Genomic DNA, 27734 nt, shown 5'->3' with positions numbered 1-27734 from the left:
CTCTATGGCTGTTTTCGAAACCGCATACTACATACTACTATCTAAATCAGTATGCAGTATATACTGTATACTGCATACTGAGTTCAACAGTAGTATGTAGTATGACAGCCCGTCGTCGGTTATTTTGCAGTATGCTTGGCACGGTTAAACTGGTTTTACTCAGCTGTGAATAATATGTAGTAATAGAGCAAGCGAAGCACCCTGTAATTGCAGCTGCTTGTCCAGCTGTGACACATACACTGTACAGTCTACAAAGCAGGAAAATACAAGGTGGTAAGACATATAAATATATGAACATGTCATATTTGTTATTGGTTCATAATGTGGCAAGATATTCAGTCACCGCCACCGACGAGTTCAAACAGCTGCGCTCCGGCATTTTGATCTCTGACCTGGCACTTTGCATTGTGGGAAACAGTACGCGAGGTAGACTGGTCCGATGCATACTGTACATTTTTCCCGAATCAGTATGACATCCTGGTATTTTTGGCATACTGCGGATCTCGCAGTTGTTCGCATACTGCATACTGCATTTTGGCCAAATCAGTATGTACTAGTAGTATAGTATGCGGTTTCGAAAACAGCCTCTGTTTCTTGCCCTGTGTGTCAGGTCATTGTCGTATGTTGATTGTTTGTTGTTTGTTGTTTGTCAGTATTGTCGTTCAGAGTAGTTGTCTGTCTATGTCAGAGTTTCTAGTGTTTCCTTGTTTTCCCTTTTTTGGATTTTGTGCTTGTAAGTTTTTGTTTTGCATTTTGCGTCTAGTCTTTTCGTAAAATAAATAGTTTTTGTTAAGCATCTGCACTTGGGTCCAGTTCATTATCAATCCTTGACACCTATGTCTGAAGAAGAGATTAGTTTACCACATGTCAGGCTGTTTTCACAACAGAAACAGACCAGATAGACCAGTTTTAGTCTGGCATCTGCCTATAGACTAGCGACCAGGTCTCATGGGCTGACTATAAATTACTCCAGCAAGTGAGTTGTAAGTCAGTCACACCTCCCAAGTCTATTGCGAGAGATTAGCCTTAGAGGAATCTGCTTTCCCTTTAAAGCTTAACACATGCTGTGTGAAAAGACAGATAACTGCTGTACTTCAATCAACAGGCCACAGCACTGCCCTCAAGTGATAGGCTCTCTGTACAGTCACTGTACTGTACAGTCACTGTACTGTCACTGTCAAGTTTTTATCGCTCGTACCATCAGTTAAAGAATGGTCCTATTCATCAGCAGCAGTGCTAGTCAACAGATTATGAAATCATTCTCCCTCAGGTTATTTGTTCTAATCTATTTCCTTGACTGAAGCCACAGGGAGATAATAACTATGGTCATAAGAGAGTCATGAAGGAGCTACAGCTCAAAGCACCTTTGAAAGACAAATCTAAAATATGTAGGCTAATAAATTTGTCAAGATGGAAGTTAAGGAAGCTGACAGGATTATGCAACCAGACAGATTTATCTTTAGTGTGAGTCAGGCCGCCTGTGAAGTTAATCCACTAATGCCAATGTCAACACCTAACCCTCACTTCAAGACCCTGTGATGCCATTTGATGGTGTTATATTTTAATGAGGTGCACGATGACGATGACGGCTCAGAGTTATATCCTCTCTGTCCAAGTTCCTGAAATTTCTTGCATTGTTTGCCTTTTTATCAAAAGACAAATATGCTCTTCAGATCACACAGCACCGACAGGTTTGTCTTCTTACAGCCTCAGCATTTGGCTGTGGGAATATAACCTAGTAACCACAAGGGGGCAGAAGTGTGCAGTAAAACATGTTTTCATGTAGCAGTGAAAGGAAATGGGTTAGGAGGTTTTGAGAAACAAGTTAAAACAACTAAATGGGATTCCGGTTTATTTTCAGAACACCTTGATTTAGACAAACATGTAGGAGAAATGATCGGTCCTCCTCCTCCTAAGGCCTAAACAGTTGCTACAGTAAAGACTAGTTCCCAAAGCTGGCTGTGCACACACCAACTCACAGACTCACAGGTAGAGACAGGCAGAGTCCAGTAAAGGTTAAATTTGAGTTGCTTCATCACACAATCATGCCACTAAATGATGTAAGAGAGGAAAGAAAATGAATGTATATTAAATTTGATATCATCAATGTAGTTTGTGTGCCACCAAGAAATTATTCACATCCTGCCAAACTCATGAAAAGTTTAAAAATGATATCCTTAAGAAATCCATGATGTATCTTGTATAAACATGCTTTAATTTGTTTGTATGTTCATGTTTTATTTAGATTATTTAGTTTTTTAACATCAGAAATGCAATATCAACTTGTAAATTTCTTCCAGTTTTAAGACTTTCCATCCCTCTCTCACCGTCAGCTGAAGTAAGCACTCTTACTCTTACTCACATGGAGGGTTGCTCTCTTGAAATGGCCCTTGTGCAAATGGAGTGCAAAGTGTGATAACTTGAATTGGAGACTCTAAAACCTTTTTTCTTTAATATCTCAGTGTTGTAAGTTAATGTCTATATTCGATCCTCTCATTGCTTTGAGGAGGCTGTTTGCAGGTTTTCCAATAAGCTTATGTTTGCACAATAGAAGCAAATGCTAAAAGTCACCCTTAATTTATCCATGCAATAAAAATGATTGGAGACATTCACATATGGTTCTTAGGAGCAGCATGTTTATAGAGTTTATATAATGTGTGCAGCTCTGAGAGAAACCTGAATGAAACCCAGATGAGTTGTCTTTATAGTTGAATGTTTATTAATGTTACCCTGAAACAGAAAATGTTAAACTGTGACTTTAATGAGAATTCCAATACTCACAATGAAAATGGCTTCACACATGTCAGTTTAGATTTAAGACCAAACACAGGGCCTTACATGATGGTAGTTTATCTTTGTCATGAGTCTGTAATTTGTAGGGGCTTTCCATTCTTCTTCCAATGAACACATTTCATTAGTTTCAAGCAAGCAGAGTTGCAGATTCTCTGCCCAGCATGTTTAATATGAATGAGTAAAAAAAAGAGTAAGAAATTTAACTGCATGAAGAAAAGAACAGACAAGAAATCCAGGAAGTTACATGTTATTTATTACTCTATTTCAGCCAGATCATCTGCGTTAAATTCAGCACAAAAAAAAACTATGCAGAGTTAAAACATCATTCAAAGTCCATCATGTTACATCAGAGAGAAAAAAAAAAGCCAAAGATGACTCTCCAACAACACGACTTATTCTGGACTCATCTTCAGTGAGGCTCCATAAGTCTTCTAGCGGGACTTGAGGATATTGTTAAGGACTATAATAACGGCCCAGGCATGTTTTCCTATTCCATCGTTCTCAGCTCATAGAAAATGGGATACACAGCACCTGGAAGTGAATAACAAATAATGCATTAGATTTCAGTAACAAACAAATAGGCAACACATCTTCAGATACTGTCCGAGCACCAAGACTTACAAGAAGCCCTTTCCACAGCCCAGAGGTCCAAAGAAGAGTTCTGTGGGGAGGCAAACTTTTCTGCACACGCCGCTTAGACTCGGGCAGGACCAAGGAAAGGATGCAGCCTCGTTCTCCACAACTGTGTAATAAAAGACCCTTTATCAGTAAAATTACAAATCCTATCAACGATACACTCTGAAAGGGTGAAGACAAGCAGCTGCTAGCAGCAAAGACGTGCAGAGATATCAAGACTCACCATTAAGCAGGAAGACAACCAAGAGCGCCAAAACAACCACACGGCAACAAGCCATTTTTGCGTCTGACACTGTAGCTCCAAAATGCGGTTTTAGGCCCGAGTCTGTTTGTATTTTCATCCAAGGGGAGGAGTGAAGATAATTTGCAACAGCACACTGGTCACTAGTTTTTATATTAGAGAGCATATAAGCATCCTAAAGACAACATGCCTTTCTTAATCACATTTAAGAAACCTACATCGTTGTGCTCGACTCGTGACCTAGACCTGTCATGAGACAAACATGCCAAAATGCCAATAAGTTTTGTATCTGATTTAAAACATGTGCACATCCTTAACCTTGCTTAACCAGCTTTTTTCATTTTAGGCATCAGAAAAGACGTTTTCTGATTCAACTATTTCTGTAAAGAAGCGCTCATATGAAAAGGGAAGGGAGAGTTGTTACACAGTGGACATTTTGCCAAGAGACCAACAGGAAAAAGTTTTCATAAAGAGGGGTTGAAAAAGTTCTCAGTTTGAATTCACACAGACATCTCAGCCCAACAATGCAGCTGATTTAAAACACATGCACATCCTTAACCTTGTTGCTTGTGGACATTTGCACACAGACAAACATCTTTCTCCATTTTCAGCATCAGAAAAGGTGTGTCTTCATTCAGCTATTTCTGAGGAGCACTAATGTGTGGAGAGAAAGGAGACGTTTGTAAACAGCATCAGCATTTAAACTGCAGGCACAGCATTTAATTCTTTCGCAGAAGGAGACTATATTTCGTAAAAAAACAACAACTAATAATTACTGATTGGTTTGATCCCTTTTACTGGATTACTGTGACTGTCACATGGTTTCCATTTGCTCACTGAATGGTGGCCAAACATTGGATATAAAGTGAGTTTGTCTAAAAGGGACATTGAGGAAGGACAAATAAATGAAAGAGAGTTAGAGGAAAATTTTGTTTCCGCGTGCTGTTGAGGGGGCTTCAGACTGCTGTTTTAGTTCTGTCAGTAGCAACACCGCCCCTTACATGGAGGCTACAGTCCCAAACACATTGGGTAAAGGTTGGACTCCTGGCCTCTGCCCTCAGATGCATGTTTACCCCCCTCTCTCCTCTCACTGTTTCTCTTAACCCTGTCCTAGTGCATTTTTTGACGTTTAAAAACAGTTTATTGTGAATAATTTTGGCTGTGTTGATGCATATGGCATACATTTTGGGGTGAATTTTAAAATGTCATGAAAGTGTATTTCTAAACTCTTTAATAAACTATGTTAAAAAAAAGAATCACACCTTTAGTCCTTTTCATTTTTTTGTGCCATTGACTCCCATTGAAACAACATTTTTTGAATACACTGCCATTGTGTTATGAAATTAATTTTTTATTAATTTTTTCATGGATCCATGATAGTGAGGGACTGGAATTTTTGTTTTTACTGTTTTACCAACATAGTTTCCAAAACAAAAGCCTGCTAGTATGTCTTTGTTTACACAGGCGATATTGCAGGGAAACAGGGCCAAAGGTGTAGCATTTATTGTAAACATTACACAAAATGTAAGGAAATTTGTGTTTGGTAGATTATTTCTTTGTTGTAACAATGTTCCTTGGCAATCAATCTTATACCATTGGAAAGCCTGTTTATTTCCCTTTTAAATGGTGCCACATTTGTAAGGAATATGCATTTGTGGGATGAGCAGCAGAGCTGAGTATGTGGGTTGCACCCATGAAAAACATGTCAAATCTTCTCTGCCAATACCAAAAAGCGTATTCTGCTGTTGACTCTTGTTTGGTGTCTTTTAGTGTATTGGAATTATACATTAATAGATACAGAAATATGATAAGGCCTCGAGCCTCAGTGTAGAGTAGGGGCGGTGGTAGATTTGGTCGTCTCTCAGTGGAAACGTTGGAGTTTTGATCCCCCAGTTCCTGCAGCCACATGTTCATTGTATGTTTTTTTATTGTTAGGTAAGAAACTGAACCCACACATGCTGCCACGCCAGAGGCACGTGAATATGTAGAAGACTTAATTTAGACTTTATGATGGGCAGTTGTGCACTTTATGTAGCAGCCTCTGCTATCACAGTGTGAATGTGGTATGAAAGGGAGAATGTGACCAACAGCTATGAGTAAAGCCAAAGCCCATATCAAGTGTTTTACAACAACATAAGGGTTAAAAATTTTCATCACATAATGATTTTAAATCTTGGTTTGGCAACAAAGACCACATAAGAATCTTATTTTCATGCCTTATGTATTTTACCACACCTTCTCCGTTCCTCTGCTCAGCCCTCCACCCAAACCGTCATTTTCTGCTTCTTTCTCCCTCCCTCTTCCCTCTTTCTTAAACTATAGGAAATACTGGGACTGCTTAAAAGAATGCAAACAAATAGCTCCCCCTAAACTGAGTCTCCACCCCGCTCATTAACCTGAAATTTCTACAGTCTCCTTTTACCCCTAATCACTCTCTCTCAACCACTTGGTTCCCTCATCCCCCATTCCTCACCCTAATCGGGCAATCCTTGCCTCATCCTTTATCTTGAAACCCATTTAATTATTGCAATAAAATATTCTGAAATAAAGCCCCTATTGGAGTTGTCTTTGTGAATGAAACAATCTGTATCACCGCTTCACGGTCACAGAGAGTCAGAACAATCACTGTGGGACATAAACATCCACTGTGCCTGTAGATAAGAGTATTTATCTTGATTCTATGGACACATTTAGTCTCGTGGAACTCCCTCATCTGTCATCGTCCTATCACACACTGTTTTAATATAAATACTGTAAAATGAATTCATGCATCTGTGACATATTTTCATAAATTATGATTTATTACAGCATATATTGAACACCTCACCACTCATTCTAATATTTAATAATTAAAATGTTAATGCTTGCACAACAATTCAGAGCTTTACAGAGCAATGCCAGCCTGAGCACATTATTGCCGGGATTTGCATCAACACAGAGGTCAAGACCTTTCAGGCACAGTTTCATCAGTGTTACATCAGAGTTCTCCTAAGGGAAACCATTCCTGTTTACCTCGCTGTATTCTCAAGGTGCTGGCCAAAGAGGTCTCCACTGGTGAGAAACACTGGTGTCTAATTGCTTTCTAGAGGAATGGAAAAACAAAGTGGACTAATGACCTCTAATGAGCATGTTTATCCTGTTATGGTTTACATCATCCCTGCTTTTCAACTCTTGACACGCAATCTCATTTTCATGACATTAAAGGAGCGTTGTTCACTAACCTGTCTGATCAGAAAATGCAAAACAGAAAAGTTAATATTTCCAAAAGTCAAAGTCAAAGTCAAAGTCAAAGTCAACTTTATTGTCAATTTCAAAATATGCCAGACATACAGTGGAATCGAAATTGCGTTTGTCTCCGACCCGCGGTGCAATACAACCAAATGAGGTAAAAAGATAAAATTAAATGAGGTAAAAATAAGATAAATAATATTTACAGTAATAAATTATAAATTGTGCAAAATGGTAAATAAAATAAATAAAATACAATTTTAAGAAAAAGTAAACTTGTGCAATATGTGCAGTGTGCATTAAACGGATTGATAATTAGTTATTAGTCCAGAGTTCTTGGTACAGGGAAACTACTGCGAGATCTTAAATCTTTCCATGAGTGTTTGTCTTGATTTCCAGTCAAAATATCTCTTGACTCTTAATATTAGCCACAGTCACCTGACCAGTCCAGGTATATCGTCTTATTTCGAGGTAAAACTATTCAAAGGTAAAGCCTGAAATGCTTTTTATAAGGAAGCAAGGGTCATTTACATGATAGGTTTTTCTAAAAATTAGATGTAATATATCATTTATTAAAAAGTACATTTTACTTACCGCTCTAGCAGCTTTTTTCATTTAATACAAGTCATTCAGGTCTTAAGTTTTGCTTGTAATATCTTGAAATAAGATTTTTTTTTAATATCAGGACATGTAAGGTGAACGTGGCTGGAATGAATTTTAATAATAAGATTAGATTTGAGTTGTTGCTGTGCTCCTGATAATACAATTAGGCCTACTATAATTAATATTGAATGAAGGATTTTCTGCTAAAGTCAAATATAGATGATTAACTTTGCCTCATAAACACATTGGTGTACGTAGGATTATGTAGTCTGACAAGGCAACTGGTCAGCTTTGCATTTTAAGGAGGCCTTTTTTTTAACATTTGGTTACCCGGGAAAAAGTCAAGTCACATTTATTTATAAAGCACATTTAAAAACAGAGTGCCGTACAATGCATTAAAGAAAAAATTTACAGGTCACAACATCCACAAGAAACATAAAATACAAAAAAATTAAAAAATAATAAAATTTAGCTTGAGCTGTGAGCGAGGGACAGCCAGGAGGCCCATGTCTAACGATCTTAGGGGCCTAGATGAGGTGTACGGCCTGAGGAGGTCAGTGATGTATAGGGGAGCCAGGCCATTCAGGGCTTTAAAAATAAAGTGCAATCTTAAAATTGATTCTGAATCGTATTGGGAGCCAATGAAGGGACGCTAGGACAGGACTGATATGTTCCCTCTTCCTGGATCCTGTCAGCAGCCTTACTGCAGGACCAGCTGCAGACGGGACAGGGACGACTGGCTTATCCCAGTATAAGGAATTGCTTGTTAAAATTAAAAATCTCTTATTCAAGAGTGTCCTGGCCAATACAGTAATACATGTGTCATAATTAAACAGCTGTCTAGAATGATCAATTTTGGAATAGTTGCAAAAAAGTAAAAACTTTTTTTTTAGAAGTTGCAGTGATTTGTCATAATAACAAACTCCTTAAAGACAAATTACGACCCACATTTCTGATTTTTTTTCTTCTTCAACTAATCAGATTTATTTAAAGGGGACATATTATGAAAAATCTTCTTCTACAGTGTTTTTGAACATATATTTTATCTCCACACATGGACTCCATCACCAGCCTAGAACAAAAATTTTGCGCAGGTCTACCATTTCCATTCTTGCTACAGTGGAGTGATGTCTACCAGGAAAACTCGGGGGGGGGGGGGGGTCATTGCATTTAAAGGTCCCATATTATGCTTTTTCTGGTTTTATATGCTCTTTAGTGTGTTTTCCAAGTGTCCTGTGCATGTTTAGGCACATCTATGTGCAAAAATTCAAAGTCCACAGAAACACGGCTTCTCCTACCTCCTCCTGTTAGCTGTAGCATTAGCCGCATGTAACGCTCGGTTCTAGCCCCCCTCGATAAAAATGTGTCAGTCCGACGTCATTGTCAGTGTGAGATCACTGATCTAAGCCCATTGGCTCGTTGTGGCAAGCCCTGCAGCCCACGTTGAAATTTCCGAGACGCGTGCTGAGCAACTGACCAATAACGACAGAGCAGATCGGCAGACCAATCAGAGCAGACTTGGCCCACGTGGGGTCTAACAGTGTGGGCTCAACAGAGTGCAGCTGACGGACTCAGAGCGTAGAGGGAGCAAGGAGGAGCAGTACATGAAAACAGTCTTTTTTTCAGACTTTAGCTATTGTGAACGTACAAAAATAGATACATAGATTAAATATACGAACCCCAAAAAGGGCAGAATATGACCTCTTTAAAGAGACACACACAACAAAACAGAGCGTTCTGAGAGAGCTGGTTTATACCGGGTCACAAACCTCCTCTGGTGCTTGATTCATGTTAAATTTTGACCAAAGCACAGCACAGATGTTTCATTTAGACCACAGGGGATTGTTTGAAAAGCTGGAGAAGGGGGATAATATGTCCTCTCTAAAGACAAATATGGCAGTTCGTACCTCAGATTGTACGAAACATCTGACAGAACACAGAGATGGAACAAAACAAACTTCACTGACTTTTCAACATAGTTGTTTTTCCGGGCACAAATTCGCAACCCACTGACAACGGCTCCGCGACCCACTTTCAGGTCCCAACCCCCCAGTTGAGAACCGCTGCATTAAAGGACTTCTAAATAAACACACACTCTGCGCTGCAGCTGTTTCAAGCATCACATTTTATTTTTTGTCATGATTTGGTCTTATTTAGTTTTGTATTTAGGTTTCCATGTTTTGCTTTCTCCTGTTCTTCCCTAGTGTTGCTGGTTTTTCCCTTGTGTGTTTCCTAGTTTAGTCTTCAGTGTTTCCTGTGTTATTCTGTAATTTCAAATCCTTGTGTCCCTCTCTGTTCTAGTGTGTCTTGATGTTTAACAGTGTCTTCAGTGTTTCATGTATTTGTCATAGTTGTCCTCAGTGTTTCTTGTCCTGCCTCTGTGTGTTTCCCTCCAGTGTTGATTGCCCTCATTGTCTTCACCTGTGTCGTTAGTCTCACCTGTGTCTGATTACCCCATGTCTATTTAGTCTCTGTGTTTCTTGGCTTTTGTGTCAGTTCATTGTTGTTTGTCAGTATTGTTGTTCAGAGTCTATGTCAGAGTTTGTAGTGTTTCCTTGTTTTCCCTTTTTGGATTTTGTTCTTGTAAGTTTTTGTTTTGCATTTTGCATCTAGTCTTTTCGTTAAAATAAATCGTTTTTGTAAAGCATCTGCACTTGGGTCCAGTTCATTATCAATCCTTGACAGAATGAACTGACCAACAATGGACCCAGCAGATTTTTGTTTTGAGTCCTCTGAGTCGCCCTGGACAGGGACTCGTCTTGCCTTTTACCCTGGCACCCGAGGAGGGAGGAGAACGGTTCAACGTGGCTCACAGATGTCCGGAGTCCATATCCTCAAGCTCACTTGTGGCCTTTCTTCTGGACCTTGCCTTGGAGCCGGGCAACTCCACTGAGCAGAGGCCTCAGCTCAAGTCTCAGACCAGGCCTCAGACCAGGCCTCAGACCAGGCCTCAGACCAGGCCTCAGCCCAAGCATCAGCCCAAGCATCAGCCCAGGCTTCAACTCTGGCCTCAGCTTCCCTGTGTTTCTGTACCGCAAAGCGCCGTCTGCCACCAGTTCCGGCGGAGCGCTGTCTGCCAACAGTTCCGGCGGAGCGCCGCCTGCCCCCTATTCCTGTTCCAGCAGAGCGCTGTCTGCCACCAATTACGGCGGAGCGCCGCCTGCCCCCCGTTCCGGCCGAGCGCCGTCTGACTCCCGTGTCTGCGTGGGAGGTTCTGCCCACTCCCCTGTCTCTGTGGAAGGTCCTGCCCACTCCTATGACTCCCGTGTCTCTGTGGGAGGTTCTGCCCACTCCTGTTTCCTCGTCGGAGGCCCTGGCGACTCCTGAGCCCTCGTCAGAGGCCCTGCCGACTCCTGAGCCGTCATCTGAGGTCCTGGCGACTCCTGCACTCTCGTATGAGGTTCTGCTGACTCCGCCCACTACTGTGTCTTTGTGGGATGCTCGGCCTCTCACTCGTCGTCTGGTCGGCCTCCAGGCCGCCCTCCTGATCTGCTCTCCGTGTTCAGTCGGCCTCCCGGCCGCCCACCCGAACTGTCGTGGCCTTATGGCCTTCTTCCAGGCTGCCCTCCTGAACTTTCCGGGCTATGTGCCTTGCCTTCAGGCCGTCCGCCTGACAGTCCGAGAATTTGAGACTGACAGTCTCTGTGTTTCTTGCCCTCTTTGTCAGTTCATTGTTGTTTGTCAGTATTGTTGTTCAGAGTCTATGTCAGAGTTTGTAGTGTTTCCTTGTTTTCCATTTTTGGATTTTGTTCTTGTAAGTTTTTGTTTTGCGTCTAGTCTTTTCGTAAAAATAAATAGTTTTTGTAACGCATCTGCACTTGGGTCCAGTTAATTATCAATCCTTGACATTTTTATGTGTTACTTTTACACTTTGCTAAGGTGTCAGAATCTGTGTTGTTGTTTCTCAACCAAACTTTTCTGCTGGTGTGAAGGTGTTGGAGGAACAACATACTTTGGACGCCATGGTAACAAGTTACACACTTACATCACATGATATCAACGCATCTCGGATGAGCATTATTAAAAGCCCACCCGTGACCAAGTGGCACACTCCGCTACCTCCAGAGGAGGACAGAAAGCAGGTAACAGGATGTGTGTTTGTTGCACTCTGAACCAACAACTTTAGCATATTCTGTGATTAAATGTGTTCATTGTTGAGTAATGACCTCTGACCTTTTTTTTTAGAAATTTTATGTTAGACTGTCCAAACCCTAATTGTTTTATATAAGTGTACTTTCTAGCTATTCTTTTAATCTTAATCTCATCATATTTTAACAACTCAAGACCTTTCTAGACATAATCTTACACACTGTATAATATTTTAACCCTGCTTTGTGATTTTAAATGGCTCTCTATCCATCTTTCTTCTTGTTCTCGCTTTATCTGTCTTTTAATTTCGTTGTTGACTTGATATCATTGAAATAGCTTTGAGTAGCTTCAGTACCAATCATAAAGTGCTTCACCAGCCTGTATTATAAAATGCATGCTTTTCTTTTACAGCGTTGAAGTGAAATATGGACAACAGAACCGTGCTGACATTCACGATGACTGCCTATGCTGTCATGGAAAACAACAAACATGGGCTGTTCACTGTATTCCTCTTGCTGTATCTTATCATTCTCACTCTGAATACGCTGCTCATCACCGTCATACATCAGAACAAAGAGCTGCACCAACCCATGAATGTGTTCACATGTATGTTATCTGTCAATGAAATGTACGGCACCACCGCACTGTTACCTGCAGTCATGGCTCTACTCGTGTCTGACACACATGAGACTAGCGTGAAGTGGTGTTTGGCTCAGGTCTACTTTCTGCACACATACGGATGTGCTGAGTTCTTTATATTAGCTGTGATGGGATATGACCGGTACATTGCCATCTGTTACCCTCTACATTACCACAGCATCATGTCTTACTCAAAGATAAGCAAGCTTATGGCATTAGCTAGTCTTTACCCACTGATTCTGTTTGCATGTTTCTACGCTCTGACCTTAAACCTGAGCTTCTGCGGAAAAGTGGTGCCGAAATTATACTGTGTGAACATGGAAGTGGTCAAAAACTCGTGTTCAAGTGTGCCATACATAAGTATAGTGGGACTCGTACTGATTCTGTTTTTAGTTGTCCCTCAGGTAGTGATGATTGTTTTCTCTTACATGCAAATTGCAAGAGTGTGTGGGAAACTGCTGCGAGAATCTCGGGGCAGTGCTCTTAAGACGTGCATCCCTCATTTAGTCTCTTTGCTAAACTACACCATAGGATCCTTATTCGAAATCATCCAAACTCGATTCAACATGAAACATGTGGCTGTAGATGCAAGGATCTTCCTCTCTTTGTATTTTATCATCATCCCATCAGTTGCCAACCCCGTGCTGTATGGACTCGGTACTCAAACAGTGAGAGTTCACATACTGAAACGTTTTATCAGACATAAGATCCTGCCTTCAAAGATAAGAGACTCTGGTTAGAGCTTGAATACGGACGAACCTATTTCATTGCACTTTACTGCTTTACTGCCAGCAGTCCTGAGCAACCTGTTGTTACGCTCATATGACATATCTCTGGCACTTTGTCAGACACAGATCTATGCAGTACACACATCCTTAGAGTATGTGTAGTGTCATTCAGCAAGTCCAAGCTCAAAGGCCTCCGGACATGCACTCCCCACCTACTAGCGATAGTTAACTACACAATAGGTTGCTTTTTAGAAATAGCACAAAATCGATTTAACATAACTGACCTTCCTTACCAAACCAAGTTGTTTCTGTCTTTGTACTTTTTGATATTTCCCCCAATTCTTAATCCAGCCATCTATGGCTTGAGTATTCAGCTCATAAGAATCTGACTGTTCAGGCTTTTCAGCAGAAAAAACATGAAAGAGATAAATTAGCAAAGAGGGGTTTTGCTAATGTGCTTTCAAAAAAATGTGTCCTGCATGCTGAAGCCTACAGACACACATGACACCACATCTCCTCTCTCTCCACATTTGCAATCAATTTAATTATTGCATTTACGAAAACAAGTTTTGAATTCATGTCATTTTCTGTTGCCAGGCTTTACACTGGATGATTATGCAGCTGGTTTTGTTCATGCCTGTCCTGCCTGGTCTGAAAACTCCAATATGATTATTTAACTTCAAAAGGTTGATCCAATGTTTTGTTTTGAAGAAACGCAAAAGATTTGGAATGGAAGTGTAGTTGTAATGAACATCTGATCATCTTAATAAACCATGCAGACGTTAATGTAAATATGTTTGTGTGCATTTATATCACCTGACGTTTTTTGTCCTTCTGTTGCTGTTTGATTGAAAATATAAAAAAATGTAATAATGGTTTAATAATGTGACACAAACTTTTGAAATTTGCATTCAGTGTTGAGTGTTGTAAATATTGCATGAGCCATCATACTGTGATATCAATATTTTAATATTGTGCAGTCACGTTTTTATTCTTTCATGTGGGGTTCAAATCAGGTACACGTTTTCTGAACACAATAATGTCTACAGTAAAACTGCAATAGATGCAACTCTCAGACAATATTTCCCTCCAATAAAATGAAGATGAAACTTGTGCATTTTTTATATATTGAATAAGTCAATTATAAATGGAAAAATTCCAAATTCAAAAACAGAGCCATTATACTAGTCTAGTGTCAGATGTATTTCAATCGACATCAGCCCACACAATGTACATTCAACAAAATAGGCTGAAAGAGAAAACAATCCCATTTTGAATGTTATGAAGCCTAGCAGTCATAAGTTAGATTTGTAGGCTGAAAAATGTTAAACACAGTTGGATGATTTGTATTCACAGCTGTGCTCTGTGACACAGCTCTGAAGAGGTGATGTGCAAACAAATCCTTCAATTGAGATCATATTGTCGTGAATGTTGTACTTTGGTCTCCTTTTTGACCTTTACCATCTTTGAAATGACACATTACAGTGCTAAAAGTAACATGCATATAACCTTCCAGTTTAATATATGATACCTGAGCTGCCATACAAAATGAAGAGGATGATGGTGTCTAAGCACCTGCAGTAACAAACTACAATGCACGCCTTTACATTTCAGATCACTGGAGCCTGGCCTAGCTAAATTTAGTACATTTCACCTGTTCTTATTTTAGTTATTTAGTTAATTCAGCTCAAATAAGCTCAACTTGGCTCATCATGTCTTCAGTTTTTAAAGCAGTTCAGTATAGCTAATTTTTAAGGTGGCAAACAAGGGCAAATGCAATTGTCCAGAATTTCTTAAGGAACATTTAGATTTTCTAAACAATGCAAATTTAAGTACAAAAAAATACGGGATGATATTGGAAAGAGATATAATGTCTGCTATTTTTCTTTATACTGCCAGCTAGTTCTTCCTGCATTTCACAAATGCCGCCAGGTTGTTTTTAGTTTGAGTTTAACTTATTTATATTTTTCTAATAACATACTTTCTCTTACTTACTCAAGCTCATTTTAGACTGTTCTTAATTTATTATTGATTTTTTTTTTTTTTTTTTTGTTTAGCTTTGCTTAGCTTACTTTATTAATGTTTTCATTTGGTTATGAATGTGTATATAATGTCCTCTTAAGAAGGTTAGCTAAGTTAAAATAAATTCATTGTTTAAACACATTAAAAGAACAATTAACAAGAGAAACTGCAGCTGCAGGGATAAACATGCACCAGTCTGAATTGTTATATCTCTAAGGAAGCAATTAGTATCTGCTTTATTCTAACACTGAGATCACACTTGATCTACATGAACGGTATGTGGAGATTTTTTGATCTGGTGTAGCTGTTGTGAAACAGTTGATAAAGAAATAATGTTTCAAAGTCACCAAAGCAATTAACTCTCACATCCAAAATGAATTAAAAAAAACATCATGCTAGAATAAAAAACTATTTAAAAAACCCAACCTATTATCAGTATTCTTGGGAGATAACAGCAATTTAAAAAGGTTAATATTTCAAAAGCAATGTTCATTACTTAGATATTATTCTACCGATGACATGAAACACGAACATTATTGGATGATAGTGTATAACATGGTTGGGATTGCTGTGAATCCTAGCCCTCTATGGTGTAAGAAACAAGACAGGAAACCCCAAAGCAAGGATTATATGGCTACCCATACAAGAAGATATAACTGTTAACCAGACTGGTAAAGATGAGATGGGAACATGGTAAGGACAGCAAGATCTTATGGTCTGAAATGTTAAAAACTGAACCCTTCCACATCAACGTTGTCATCCCATTTGTGTGCAAAGTTCTAGCAAACTCATCTTACCTATTTTGTTGTGGCAAAGTCAAAGCTCAAACGTACTTTTTGTCCAAAGAAGAACACTGAAGCACAACATGAGCTCCTGCCCTAAAGCAATTTGGAAGGGGTCAGTCCTAGGTGGACCGTCAGTTAGCGATCATAGCTCTAGTTTTTGTGGTGTGTCCAGCTCCGTCGCTACCCGTCAGCCCTCGTCTGCCTTTTTTCGGCCGATTCGACATGTCGTTCGGTGCGGTTGGTGAGAGGAATTACTCTGATTGGCTGTTCAGCTAAGTGAATCCGTGTATGAGAAGAAAAACGGAAGTGACGAAAGCAAGTAAACGACTACATTCAAGAGGTAACTTTTTATCAGACATTATTCTCGATTAGAAGTACCTAGATTACGAGTTGTGAGCGACAGTGGTGTTAAAACGGTCTTCTTGTATCATAACAACGGTTTATATATCCGCATGTCCTTGTCCCTTTCCTGTTTCCCCGATTACAGACTACTGCCACATGCTGGCATGGAGAGTTATTTCCTCTCACGCATGCCCATGGTGGTTGGCCGTCGGCTGTAGTCTTTGCGGTGTGATCAAGTGCAACTTTTTGGCAAAGACAAAGGCATTGTGAGGCGTCTTGAGGCGACGCCACAGTTGGCCTTCGTCGCCACTACTTCCACGCCGTCTGCTTGGTGTGTCAGGACCTTTATAGTTATCCTGAAGTCAATTAGCAATTCTTTTGACCAGCATCTCCCACCACCAAAATATTCAGACATTTGTGAGGGCAGAATTTGCAAATCCCAAACAAAAAGGGGTGTATGATTGGCAGATTCAAGAGGGACCTGGACCTTAACCTTTTGAAGAGATATAATGCTGGTCTATCTGGGCGGGGGTATTGCTGAACCTAACAGTGCCCTGGGAGGGGCGGATGCAGGAGGCCAGAGAGCGGCAAAAGTAGGAATGAACAGAGCTGATGGAGGAATTTAGTGGACTTGGTTGGTATGCACTTGCATGATAAACAGTCAGTGTGTAAAGTGTTTAGCCTTGGACGCAGGCAGGGAATGTTTGCTAGGGTATCTGATGTTGATCAAAACTCCAGATGACACCTTATACTATCATTTAAGATGGTTAGTGCACCACTAGATTCATGTATCAACTACTATAACTATCATAAACTTTACAACCCTTGAGTAGCAATGCAATCCAACCAAGATTGATCAAGCAGACATTTGTGTGTGCAGCAACAATCGCTTAATCATCTGATAAGCTGTGCAATAACCTTAACTTGTTATTATTTCTCTGCCCTACCTATGGACATCAATGTCCAACCAGTTAGTTCAGTGTTTTTATCCAAAAAGGGAGACATTACTAAACCTGTTCCCCCTTATCATTGAGGCCCATCAAATAGGAATTTCCTGTTTAGGATGATCTTCACAGCTAGTGAATGGATGTCCATGAGGTTTCTGTACATCTTACATACAGCTGATCAAAGGATTTGATAGTAGATCTGTCCTAGATATTTCTCCACCACTCCCACATATTTTCAAACAAAGTCGAACTTTTAGCTATATTTCATTCTAGTCACAGAGGTTTCCTTTTATGTTGGTGTTGAACATTTACATGTCAGGTACATAGAAATGTTGCCATGAGAACATGATTTATACTTTATTTTTTTCTCTTGTTTGCAGTGTTTGTAAACATGTTTTGTTAAGACTGATGCCTTTGGGATTTGTATGCAATACAGCAGTTTGTATGATTTCATGGCAGTGACACCACACCCCCACATGGGAGCATGCAGGATTTGCCATGGAGGTGAGACATAATGCGAGACCGAATTCCAGAGAGGGACTAATGCTAAGGGTATGAAAGTACAGTTAAATACATGATGAGAGGGGGGTTTCACACAGGTAAAACCGGTTTGCCTCAGATTGTGTAGTAGAGTAAAAATTGTACAGATTATATAAATGTGCAAAGATTAATATCAGTCAGGATGAAAAATTTCTCTGAAGTGACGTATTTTCATATGTCTGCTTACTATGAAATGGAAGAGCTGAAGCCATTGTACTTTTTCATTTTCCTTATGATATACATCATCATTATTGTTGAAAATGTCATCTTAATCAGTGTGATTTATCATGAAAAAAGCCTGCATGAGCCCATGTACTTGTTGGTGTGTAACTTGGCAGTGAATGGTCTGTATGGAAGCACAGCTTTACTGCCAGCAGTCCTGAGCAACCTGTTGTTACGCTCATATGACATATCTCTGGCACTTTGTCAGACACAGATCTATGCAGTACACACATATGCCATAACTGAATTCACAATTCTTGCAGCGATGAGTTACGACAGGTATATGGCCATTTGTTATCCACTGCTTTATCATGCCATCATGTCACAAAGACTTGTTAAACTGATTGTTTTTACCTGGCTCTTTCCCTTACTTGCCTTTTTAATTGTTTTTTTTTTCACTCTTCAGCTTAGGTATTGTGAAAGAACAATTGAAAAGTTGTACTGCATGAATTACATTTTAGTCAAACTGGCCTGTTCTGATACGTCTACTGTCAACATAATCGGTCTGTTATCTGTAGTTGTGTACACAGTTCCACAGATTTGTATGATATTTTATTCATATGCACACATCCTAAGTGTATGTTTAGCGTCATTCAGCAAGTCCAAGCTCAAAGCCCTCCGGACATGCACTCCCCACCTACTAGCGATAGTTAACTACGCAATAGGTTGCTTTTTAGAAATAGCACTAAGTCGATTTAACACAACTGACCTTCCTTACCAAACCAAGTTGTTTCTGTCTTTGTACTTTTTGATATTTCCACCACTTCTTAATCCAGCCATCTATGGGTTGAGTATTCATTTTATAAGAGCACGACTGTTCAGGCTTTTCAGCAGAAAAAGGAGGATAGAAGCAAATTAGTAAAGATTAGAGTGATGCTGCTGCTCTGCTTCAAAATGTGTCCTGAAACCTATGGCATGTGGAGTCTTTTGTCTCTCTTTGTTATTTAATCCCAATTTCTTTTTCATTTAATGAGACAAAACTATACCAGACAGCACAAAGAAAAAGTAGTCTTAATTCATGTTATACCACGTAGAATTCCTGTTGCATAGCTGGCTGAAGCTGAGACTTTGTGCATATGATGAATTGAGTGTTAATCAGTTTGTCTAAACCTTTGCAGGACAATAGATTATAATGTATTTGTACAGACATTATTTTAATCTTCGCCTCACTGCTTATTGAGATATATCACTAGAACGTTTCTTTTTACTGAATGGTCAAATATTTTTGGTACAAGTAAATGCAAACATTGACTAATTCAAATGTTTACGTTTTGACGTCCAGTCTTATGTTTTTTAGGTATTAGATCAGACAAATTTAATCTGAAGTGTAGTGTTCATAGCACCTTAGTCACATTACTGTAACATCATTTATGTAAACTCATTTCAGGCTGCCTATAAGTGCATAGAAATATTGATCTTCTTTCAAGTAGAAAGCTTGATATAAATTCCAACACAGATATGTGTAGAAGTTCTTCTTGAATAACTTGCTAAAGTTATTAAAGCATATTATCATGAATCATCAGTTGCTGCATCTGTTATCTTGTGTTGTTCACTGAAATATTTTAGTTACAAAAAAATCAGGAAGGGATCTTGATATGAACTTTTGAAAATTGGCATTGAATGTTGAATGTGCAATAAAATGTATGGGAAAGAAGATTCATTTCAATGCATCACAGTTTCAAATAACTCTTTACATGTTATATGAATTATAAAATCTTTAATTTGGGCCAAATCCAATGGGTTTATAAACACAATGACTGTAACATTTACCTAAGATTATTTCACCGTTTAATTAGTGGGACCTAATTGCTTACCAATTTAAATAACATTTGCACTTTTAGCATCATTTTCTATCATTATCCAAAAAGATAAAGAAACTTGGAACAATTTATTACTGTTTCACATTGGCACATTAACTGTATATATAATAAAATTAGATTTACTATTTGATATTTGTATACATATAAATAGCCCACTTTCTTTTTATTAATCCTCTTCTGCATTATTTGTTTTGTTAATTTAATTCTACGGCGCCACCTCATGGCACAAATGTGCAAAGTCAGTCAATTTCCAATCGTACAGTAACATGTTTCAGTTTTAAAAAATATATTTCTACATTAAAATGAATTCATATCACAAGTAAAACAGTGGCTAAAACTGAAGCAGGTTTGTGAGCATTGAGGGTTAGGGTCATTTTACTGTTTGGTCTTATTTAGCCTCTTATTTGAATTGAGTTTATAGTGTCTGTATTTGTATAGTATCATTGTTTCTACATTTCTTTAAGTCTAAGGATTTTGTTTTAATCCTGTTTTGTTTTACGGTGATAATGTCTAAACAGTCAGTTGTAAATTTGGTCAGTACCATATTTACAGTCTATGGTCAGTAGGCCTACAACTTAATGCTGTAAGAGACAGCACTGAAAAGCAGATTAGGCTACTGTCAGCAACCGAATCTAGCTCTTGTATTTTATGAATCCCACCATATCTTTAACTGATAGGACCGATTTTAACTAGATAATGAGCCATAAGTAGTTGTTTTCTTAAGATAAAAAACGGTTCATATGACGTAAGGGGGTGATTCCAAACCATAATATTTACAGTCTATGATCCAAACTGCTCTTTGCCAGCTGTGCCATTGTTTTCCAGCAGGTAGGCTAGGTGGTGCTCAAATTGCAACCAAATCTGTACTCAAACTTACAACCTATTGAAACTACAACCCTGGCTGCTTCTGATCTTTCATTGACAATGGGACAAAAGCTGTGTGTGGCGTAGCTAGATGTGTAGTAGCCAGTGCAAGCAGGAAAGGTACAGTAGCCTATATGGAGAGGACATTAAACGGTTAACTCCATAACAGAACATTAGAATTAAATAGCCTATAATCATGACAGAAAATTTTACACTGTGAAAAACAGAATGAGGCTCTGAAATCTCATAGTGCAAAAAAGTAAAAATACAAATCTATCCACCTTATTCCTAGCCCCCATGGTACTTTGCGTGAATTATGGACGCCACTTCTGGTGCTTTCTGTCACTGAACCCGTTCCTGACACGTATCAGGACACGTATTCTGAATGAGCAACTTGGAGATAAAAATGTTGGAACATCATCTGTTTCACCTCAAATGAAATAATGTGATCATCATCCATGTGTGAATTTGAGCAAGTTAGCACACAATTTAGAACATTTGTCAAATATTTGGCCTTTTTAATCATTAATCAGATCATTTCATTTTTCTACACAAAGGTAGTTTAACTTAAAATGTTTAGTTCATGCTGCCCTGCACTCAGCCATGAATCGCCCTAATGTTACATTAAACTGTAAAGACAACAATAAAACTAACGTCCTGTCGTTCTTCCCACGCCTGAAATCCTAACGGTACCTGATGTCCTCCTGGCGCTGCTGACACAACGTTTCTTGTCCAATGGTCTGTCGTAGCCCAGCCACAAAGTGGGATAAGAGTTTCCTTCGTTGGCTTCTTTCCCACATAATGTAATGAACACAGCTACAACGTTTTTGGTGGTCCTTTGGGATTCATCATCTGCAGGTAAGAGATGGAAACTGTAACGTGTCACAGGAACAATCCCGTTTTGTCTTCGGTGCATGTTCAGTACACCACTGTTCAAGCCACAAATTTGGCTAAGTCTGGTTATTAGTACAACCGCGAACAGCGCAACAGGTAACAGAACTCCGCAGGGACATTTCGGATAAAAATAACTTGTGCCATATAATATAACCTAAATTAATATATATATATATATGGGCGGCTGTGGCTCAGTTGGTAGAGTCGTCGCCTCTCAACCAGAAGGTCGAGGGCTCGATTCCCAGCTGAGCAACATGTCCGATGTGTCCTTGGGCAAGACACTCAACCCTGAATTGCTCCCGCTGCTTCAGTGGCAGTGTATGAATGGGATTAGTTACTTCTGATGGATGATACTACATAGCGATCACTACCATCAGTGTGCGAAAGGGTATGAATGGGTGGGTGTGACAGGCAGTGTAAAAGCACCTTGAGTAATTGGAAGACTAGAAAAGCGCGATATAAGTTCAAGTCCATTCACCATATAACAGTAAAACATCTGACAAAAAATAAAGCAGTATTTGCAAATTAGAAGACGATTCTTTTCAAAAGAACCGCCGTTGATGATTAGCCACTATGGTTAGCCACTGTAAGGAACTAGCTTTTTCCTACTTCCGCTGTATCACCTGAAGTTCCACCCATAATCACTTCTACAGTAGCGCCAACGAGAACAAGGTGGATAATTGTAACTGTTGTTAGACTGTCATGAAGAATTGCTTTTTTGAGGCAGATGTGGCACAAAATTTGCATTGTGGCCTAACTCGTGGTGAGAGAAGAGTTGAGAGTTAGATCAAAGCAACTTAGCTAATAGATTGCTTTAAATGAAAATAGATATAGAGTTATTATGGTAGTCATCTTTTCCTGGTGATAATTTCGTTCTGAATATTTTTCTTTTAAAATGTCAAAGTGGTGTAACATTTAAGGTTGAAACAGGGACCTTTCGCGTGTTAGGCTACACGCCGGAAAATGCATTCGCCTCACCTACCAGCCACCGTAGAGAAGAGTTAAGAGGTAGTTAAAAGCAACTTAGCTAACAGATGAATTTAAATTAACATTCCTTCACTATAACTTTTCTTCACCATTTTAAAAATGAAAGGGATGAGAACAGAAAAAAATAGATCATCATTGCAATATTTTATGAATAAAATGCATTTAAATATTATCAAATGATTATCATTATTTGTTTTCTCATTATTTCGGTTCTACTTTTGTTATTATGCACAATGTCAAAATGGTGTAACAGTTAGGGGAGAAAGAAAACAATGTTTCCGCCCAGAGACCTTTTGCGTGTTAGGCGAATGTGATAGATAGCAAGGATTATATGGCTACCCATACAAGAAGATATAACTGTTAACCAGACTGGTAAAGGTGAGATGGGAACATGGTAAGGACAGCAAGATCTTATGGTCTGAAATGTTAAAAACTGAACCCTTCCACATCAACTTTCTAGCAAACTCATCTTACCTATTTTGTTGTGGCAAAGTCAAAGCTCAAACATACTTTTTTGCCAAAGAAGAACACTGAAGCACAACATGAGCTCCTGCCCTAAAGCAATTTGGAAGGGGCGTTGTGTATTTTAAGCGACACTACCGTGCTTAAGGCCCTGACACACCAAGGAGATCATCGGCCGTCAGTCCTACGTGGACCGTCAGTTAGCGATCATAGCTCTAGTTTTTGTGGTGTGTTCAGCTCCGTCGCTACCCGTCAGCCCTCGTCTGCCTTTTTTGCGGCCGATTCGACATGTCGTTCGGTGCGGTTGGTGAGAGGAATTACTCTGATTGGCTGTTCAGCTAAGTGAATCCGTGTATGAGAAGAAAAATGGAAGTGACGAAAGCAAGTAAACGACTACATTCAAGAGGTAACTTTTTATCAGACATTATTCTCGATTAGAAGTACCTAGATTACGAGTTGTGAGCGACAGTGGTGTTAAAACGGTCTTCTTGTATCATAACAACGGTTTATATATCCGCATGTCCTTGTCCCCTTCCTGTTTCCCTGATTACAGACTACTGCCACATGCTGGCATGGAGAGTTATTTCCTCTCACGCATGCCCATGGTGGTTGGCCGTCGGCTGTAGTCTTTGCGGTGTGATCAAGTGCAACTTTTTGGCAAAGACAAAGGCATTGTGAGGTGTCTTGAGGCGACGCCACAGTTGGCCTTCGTCGCCACTACTTCCATGCCGTCTGCTTGGTGTGTCAGGACCTTTATAGTTATCCTGAAGTCAATTAGCAATTCTTTTGACCAGCATCTCCCACCACCAAAATATTCAGACATTTGTGAGGGCAGAATTTGCAAATCCCAAACAAAAAGGGGTGTATGATTGGCAGATTCAAGAGGGACCTGGACCTTAACCTTTTGAAGAGATATAATGCTGGTCTATCTGGGCGGGGGTATTGCTGAACCTAACAGTGCCCTGGGAGGGGCGGATGCAGGAGGCCAGAGAGCGGCAAAAGTAGGAATGAACAGAGCTAATGGAGGAATTTAGTGGACTTGGTTGGTATGCACTTGCATGATAAACAGTCAGTGTGTAAAGTGTTTAGCCTTGGACGCAGGCAGGGAATGTTTGCTAGGGTATCTGATGTTGATCAAAACTCCAGATGACACCTTATACTATCATTTAAGATGGTTAGTGCACCACTAGATTCATGTATCAACTACTATAACTATCATAAACTTTACAACCCTTGAGTAGCAATGCAATCCAACCAAGATTGATCAAGCAGACATTTGTGTGTGCAGCAACAATCGCGTAATCATCTGATAATCTGTGCAATAACCTTAACTTGTTATTATTTCTCTGCCCTACCTATGGACATCAATGTCCAACCAGTTAGTTCAGTGTTTTTATCCTAAAAGGGAGACATTACTAAACCTGTTCCCCCTTATCATTGAGGCCCATCAAATAGGAATTTCCTGTTTAGGATGATCTTCACAGCTAGTGAATGGATGTCCATGAGGTTTCTGTACATCTTACATACAGCTGATCAAAGGATTTGATAGTAGATCTGTCCTAGATATTTCTCCACCACTCCCACATATTTTCAAACAAAGTCGAATTTTTAGCTATATTTCATTCTAGTCACAGAGGTTTCCTTTTATGTTGGTGTTGAACATTTACATGTCAGGTACATAGAAATGTTGCTATGAGAACATGATTTATACTTTATTTTTTTCTCTTGTTTGCAATGTTTTGTTAAGACTGATGCCTTTGGGATTTGTATGCAATACAGCAGCTTGTATGATTTCATGGCAGTGACACCACACCCCCACATGGGAGCATGCAGGATTTGCCATGGAGGTGAGACATAATGCGAGACCGAATTCCAGAGAGGGACTAATGCTAAGGGTATAAAAGTACAGTTAAATACATGATGAGAGGGGGGTTTCACACAGGTAAAACCGGTTTGCCTCAGATTGTGTAGTAGATTAAAAATTGTTCAGATTATATAAATGTGCAAAGATTAATATCAGTCAGGATGAAAAATTTCTCTGAAGTGACGTCTTTTCATATGACTGCTTACTATGGAATGGAAAAGCTGAAGCCATTGTACTTTTTCATTTTCCTTATGATATACATCACCATTATTGTTGAAAATGTCATCTTAATCAGTGTGATTTATCATGAAAAAAGCCTGCATGAGCCCATGTACTTGTTGGTGTGTAACTTGGCAGTGAATGGTCTGTATGGAAGCACAGCTTTACTGCCAGCAGTCCTGAGCAACCTGTTGTTACGCTCATATGACATATCTCTGACACTTTGTCAGACACAGATCTATGCAGTACACACATATGCCATAACTGAATTCACAATTCTTGCAGCGATGAGTTACGACAGGTATGTGGCCATTTGTTATCCACTGCTTTATCATGCCATCATGTCACAAAGACTCGTTAAACTGATTGTTTTTACCTGGCTCTTTCCCTTACTTGCCTTTTTAATTGTTTTTTTTTTCACTCTTCAGCTTAGGTATTGTGGAAGAACAATTGAAAAGTTGTACTGCATGAATTACATTTTAGTCAAACTGGCCTGTTCTGATACGTCTACTGTCAACATAATCGGTCTGTTATCTGTAGGTTTGTACGCAGTTCCACAGATTTGTATAATATTTTATTCATATGCACACATCCTAAGAGTATGTTTAGCGTCATTCAGCAAATCCAACTTCAAAGCCCTCCGGACATGCACTCCCCACCTACTAGCGATAGTTAACTACGCAATAGGTTGCTTTTTAGAAATAGCACTAAGTCGATTTAACACAACTGACCTTCCTTACCAAACCAAGTTGTTTTTGTCTTTGTACTTTTTGATATTTCCACCACTTCTTAATCCAGCCATCTATGGGTTGAGTATTAATTTTATAAGAGCACGACTGTTCAGGCTTTTAAGCAGAAAAAGGAGGATAGAAGCAAATTAGTAAAGATTAGAGTGATGCTGCTGCTCTGCTTCAAAATGTGTCCTGAAACCTATGGCATGTGGAGTCTTTTGTCTCTCTTTGTTATTTAATCCCAATTTCTTTTTCATTTAATGAGACAAAACTATACCAGACAGCACAAAGAAAAAGTAGTCTTAATTCATGTTATACCACGTAGAATTCCTGTTGCATAGCTGGCTGAAGCTGAGACTTTGTGCATATGATGAATTGAGTGTTAATCAGTTTGTCTAAACCTTTGCAGGACAATAGATTATAATGTATTTGTACAGACATTATTTTAATCTTCGCCTCACTGCTTATTGAGATATATCACTAGAACGTTTCTTTTTACTGAATGGTCAAATATTTTTGGTACAAGTAAATGCAAACATTGACTAATTCAAATGTTTACGTTTTGACGTCCAGTCTTATGTTTTTTAGGTATTAGATCAGACAAATTTAATCTGAAGTGTAGTGTTCATAGCACCTTAGTCACATTACTGTAACATCATTTATGTAAACTCATTTCAGGCTGCCTATAAGTGCATAGAAATATTGATCTTCTTTCAAGTAGAAAGCTTGATATAAATTCCAACACAGATATGTGTAGAAGTTCTTCTTGAATAACTTGCTAAAGTTATTAAAGCATATTATCATGAATCATCAGTTGCTGCATCTGTTATCTTGTGTTGTTCACTGAAATATTTTAGTTACAAAAAAATCAGGAAGGGATCTTGATATGAACTTTTGAAAATTGGCATTGAATGTTGAATGTGCAATAAAATGTACGGGAAAGAAGATTCATTTCAATGCATCACAGTTTCAAATAACTTTTTACATGTTATATGAATTATAAAATCTTTAATTTGGGCCAAATCCAATGGGTTTATAAACACAATGACTGTAACATTTACCTAAGATTATTTCACCGTTTAATTAGTGGGACCTAATTGCTTACCAATTTAAATAACATTTGCACTTTTAGCATCATTTTCTATCATTATCCAAAAAGATAATGGAACTTGGAACAATTTATTACTGTTTCACATTGGCACATTAACTGCATATATAATAAAATTAGGTTTACTATTTGATATTTGTATACATATAAATAGCCCACTTTCTTTTTATTAATCCTCTTCTGCATTATTTGTTTTGTTAATTTAATTCTACGGCGCCACCTCATGGCACAAATGTGCAAAGTCAGTCAATTTCCAATCGTACGGTAACATGTTTCAGTTATAAAAAATATGCTTTCTACATTAAAATGAATTCATATCACAAGTAAAACAGTGGCTAAAACTGAAGCAGGTTTGTGAGCATTGAGGGTTAGGGTCATTTTACTGTTTGGTCTTATTTAGTCTCTTATTTGAATTGAGTTTATAATGTCTGTATTTGTATAGTATCATTGTTTCTACATTTCTTTAAGTCTAATGATTTTGTTTTAATCCTTGAAGCCTATAGCCAGGGACAGGGCTTGTAAATTAGCCACGGCTTGAAACCTGTATGGCATCTTCTTCGTTTTTAACATATGAAGCAATGTTCACAGCATTTGTCCCTGTTAAATAAACAAATACAAAATAAATACATACATTTTCTATGCTTGTGGCCTACACTAAAAAAAACTCATTCAAATATTAAGCGGTAGTGGAGGAGGAATGAAGGGATAACAATGGAAATCTACAGACCATACAAAGAAACACAAAACTGAATAGCAATTACAGCAGGCACACAAACAATTGAAACTATTTCTACGTGTTATTTTATAATTTGACATTATTAATTTGACGTTCTGTTGTTGTGCTCCAGTTTTAAAGGGATAGCTTACTTTCTGTATCATCCCTTGTCTTGGAAACGTTCAATGTACTTTCACAATCACTGAGGCACAGCTCAGATGCATGGAGAGACATGAAAAATGAGAGAGATTGAGT

At 38.9% G+C, this 27734-nt stretch overlaps 5 protein-coding genes across 7 annotated transcripts in view; 3 read left to right on the top strand and 2 right to left on the bottom strand.

The window, feature by feature from the left end:
- LOC132988864 (serrate RNA effector molecule homolog) overlaps nt 1-27734 on the bottom strand; it is a 164038-nt gene that overhangs the window by 26887 nt on the left and 109417 nt on the right. The gene's annotated exons all lie outside the window — the stretch shown is intronic.
- On the top strand, nt 674-13001 carry LOC132988866 (olfactory receptor 52D1-like). Its single transcript, XM_061056491.1, has 3 exons — nt 674-733; nt 11434-11583; nt 12002-13001. Exon 3 carries the CDS (start codon nt 12016-12018, stop codon nt 12967-12969), a length of 954 nt encoding a protein of 317 aa, XP_060912474.1. The 5' UTR covers nt 674-733; nt 11434-11583; nt 12002-12015; the 3' UTR covers nt 12970-13001.
- On the bottom strand, nt 3025-3812 carry defbl1 (defensin, beta-like 1). Its single transcript, XM_061056186.1, has 3 exons — nt 3653-3812; nt 3415-3535; nt 3025-3324 (listed from the first exon to the last, which is right to left on the bottom strand). The coding sequence occupies exons 1-3, from the start codon at nt 3768-3770 to the stop codon at nt 3300-3302; spliced, it is 264 nt and encodes an 87-aa protein (XP_060912169.1). The 5' UTR covers nt 3771-3812; the 3' UTR covers nt 3025-3299.
- On the top strand, nt 17668-18674 carry LOC132988729 (olfactory receptor 52Z1P-like). Its single transcript, XM_061056302.1, has one exon. The coding sequence runs from the start codon at nt 17736-17738 to the stop codon at nt 18672-18674; it is 939 nt and encodes a 312-aa protein (XP_060912285.1). The 5' UTR covers nt 17668-17735.
- Nucleotides 24794-25806, top strand: LOC132988727 (olfactory receptor 52D1-like). Its single transcript, XM_061056301.1, has one exon. The coding sequence runs from the start codon at nt 24868-24870 to the stop codon at nt 25804-25806; it is 939 nt and encodes a 312-aa protein (XP_060912284.1). The 5' UTR covers nt 24794-24867.

The sequence above is a fragment of the Labrus mixtus genome, chromosome 14 (genome assembly GCF_963584025.1).
Source record: "Labrus mixtus chromosome 14, fLabMix1.1, whole genome shotgun sequence".
Lineage (NCBI taxonomy): Eukaryota > Metazoa > Chordata > Actinopteri > Labriformes > Labridae > Labrus > Labrus mixtus.
This window is presented reverse-complemented; position numbering and strand designations above follow the sequence as displayed.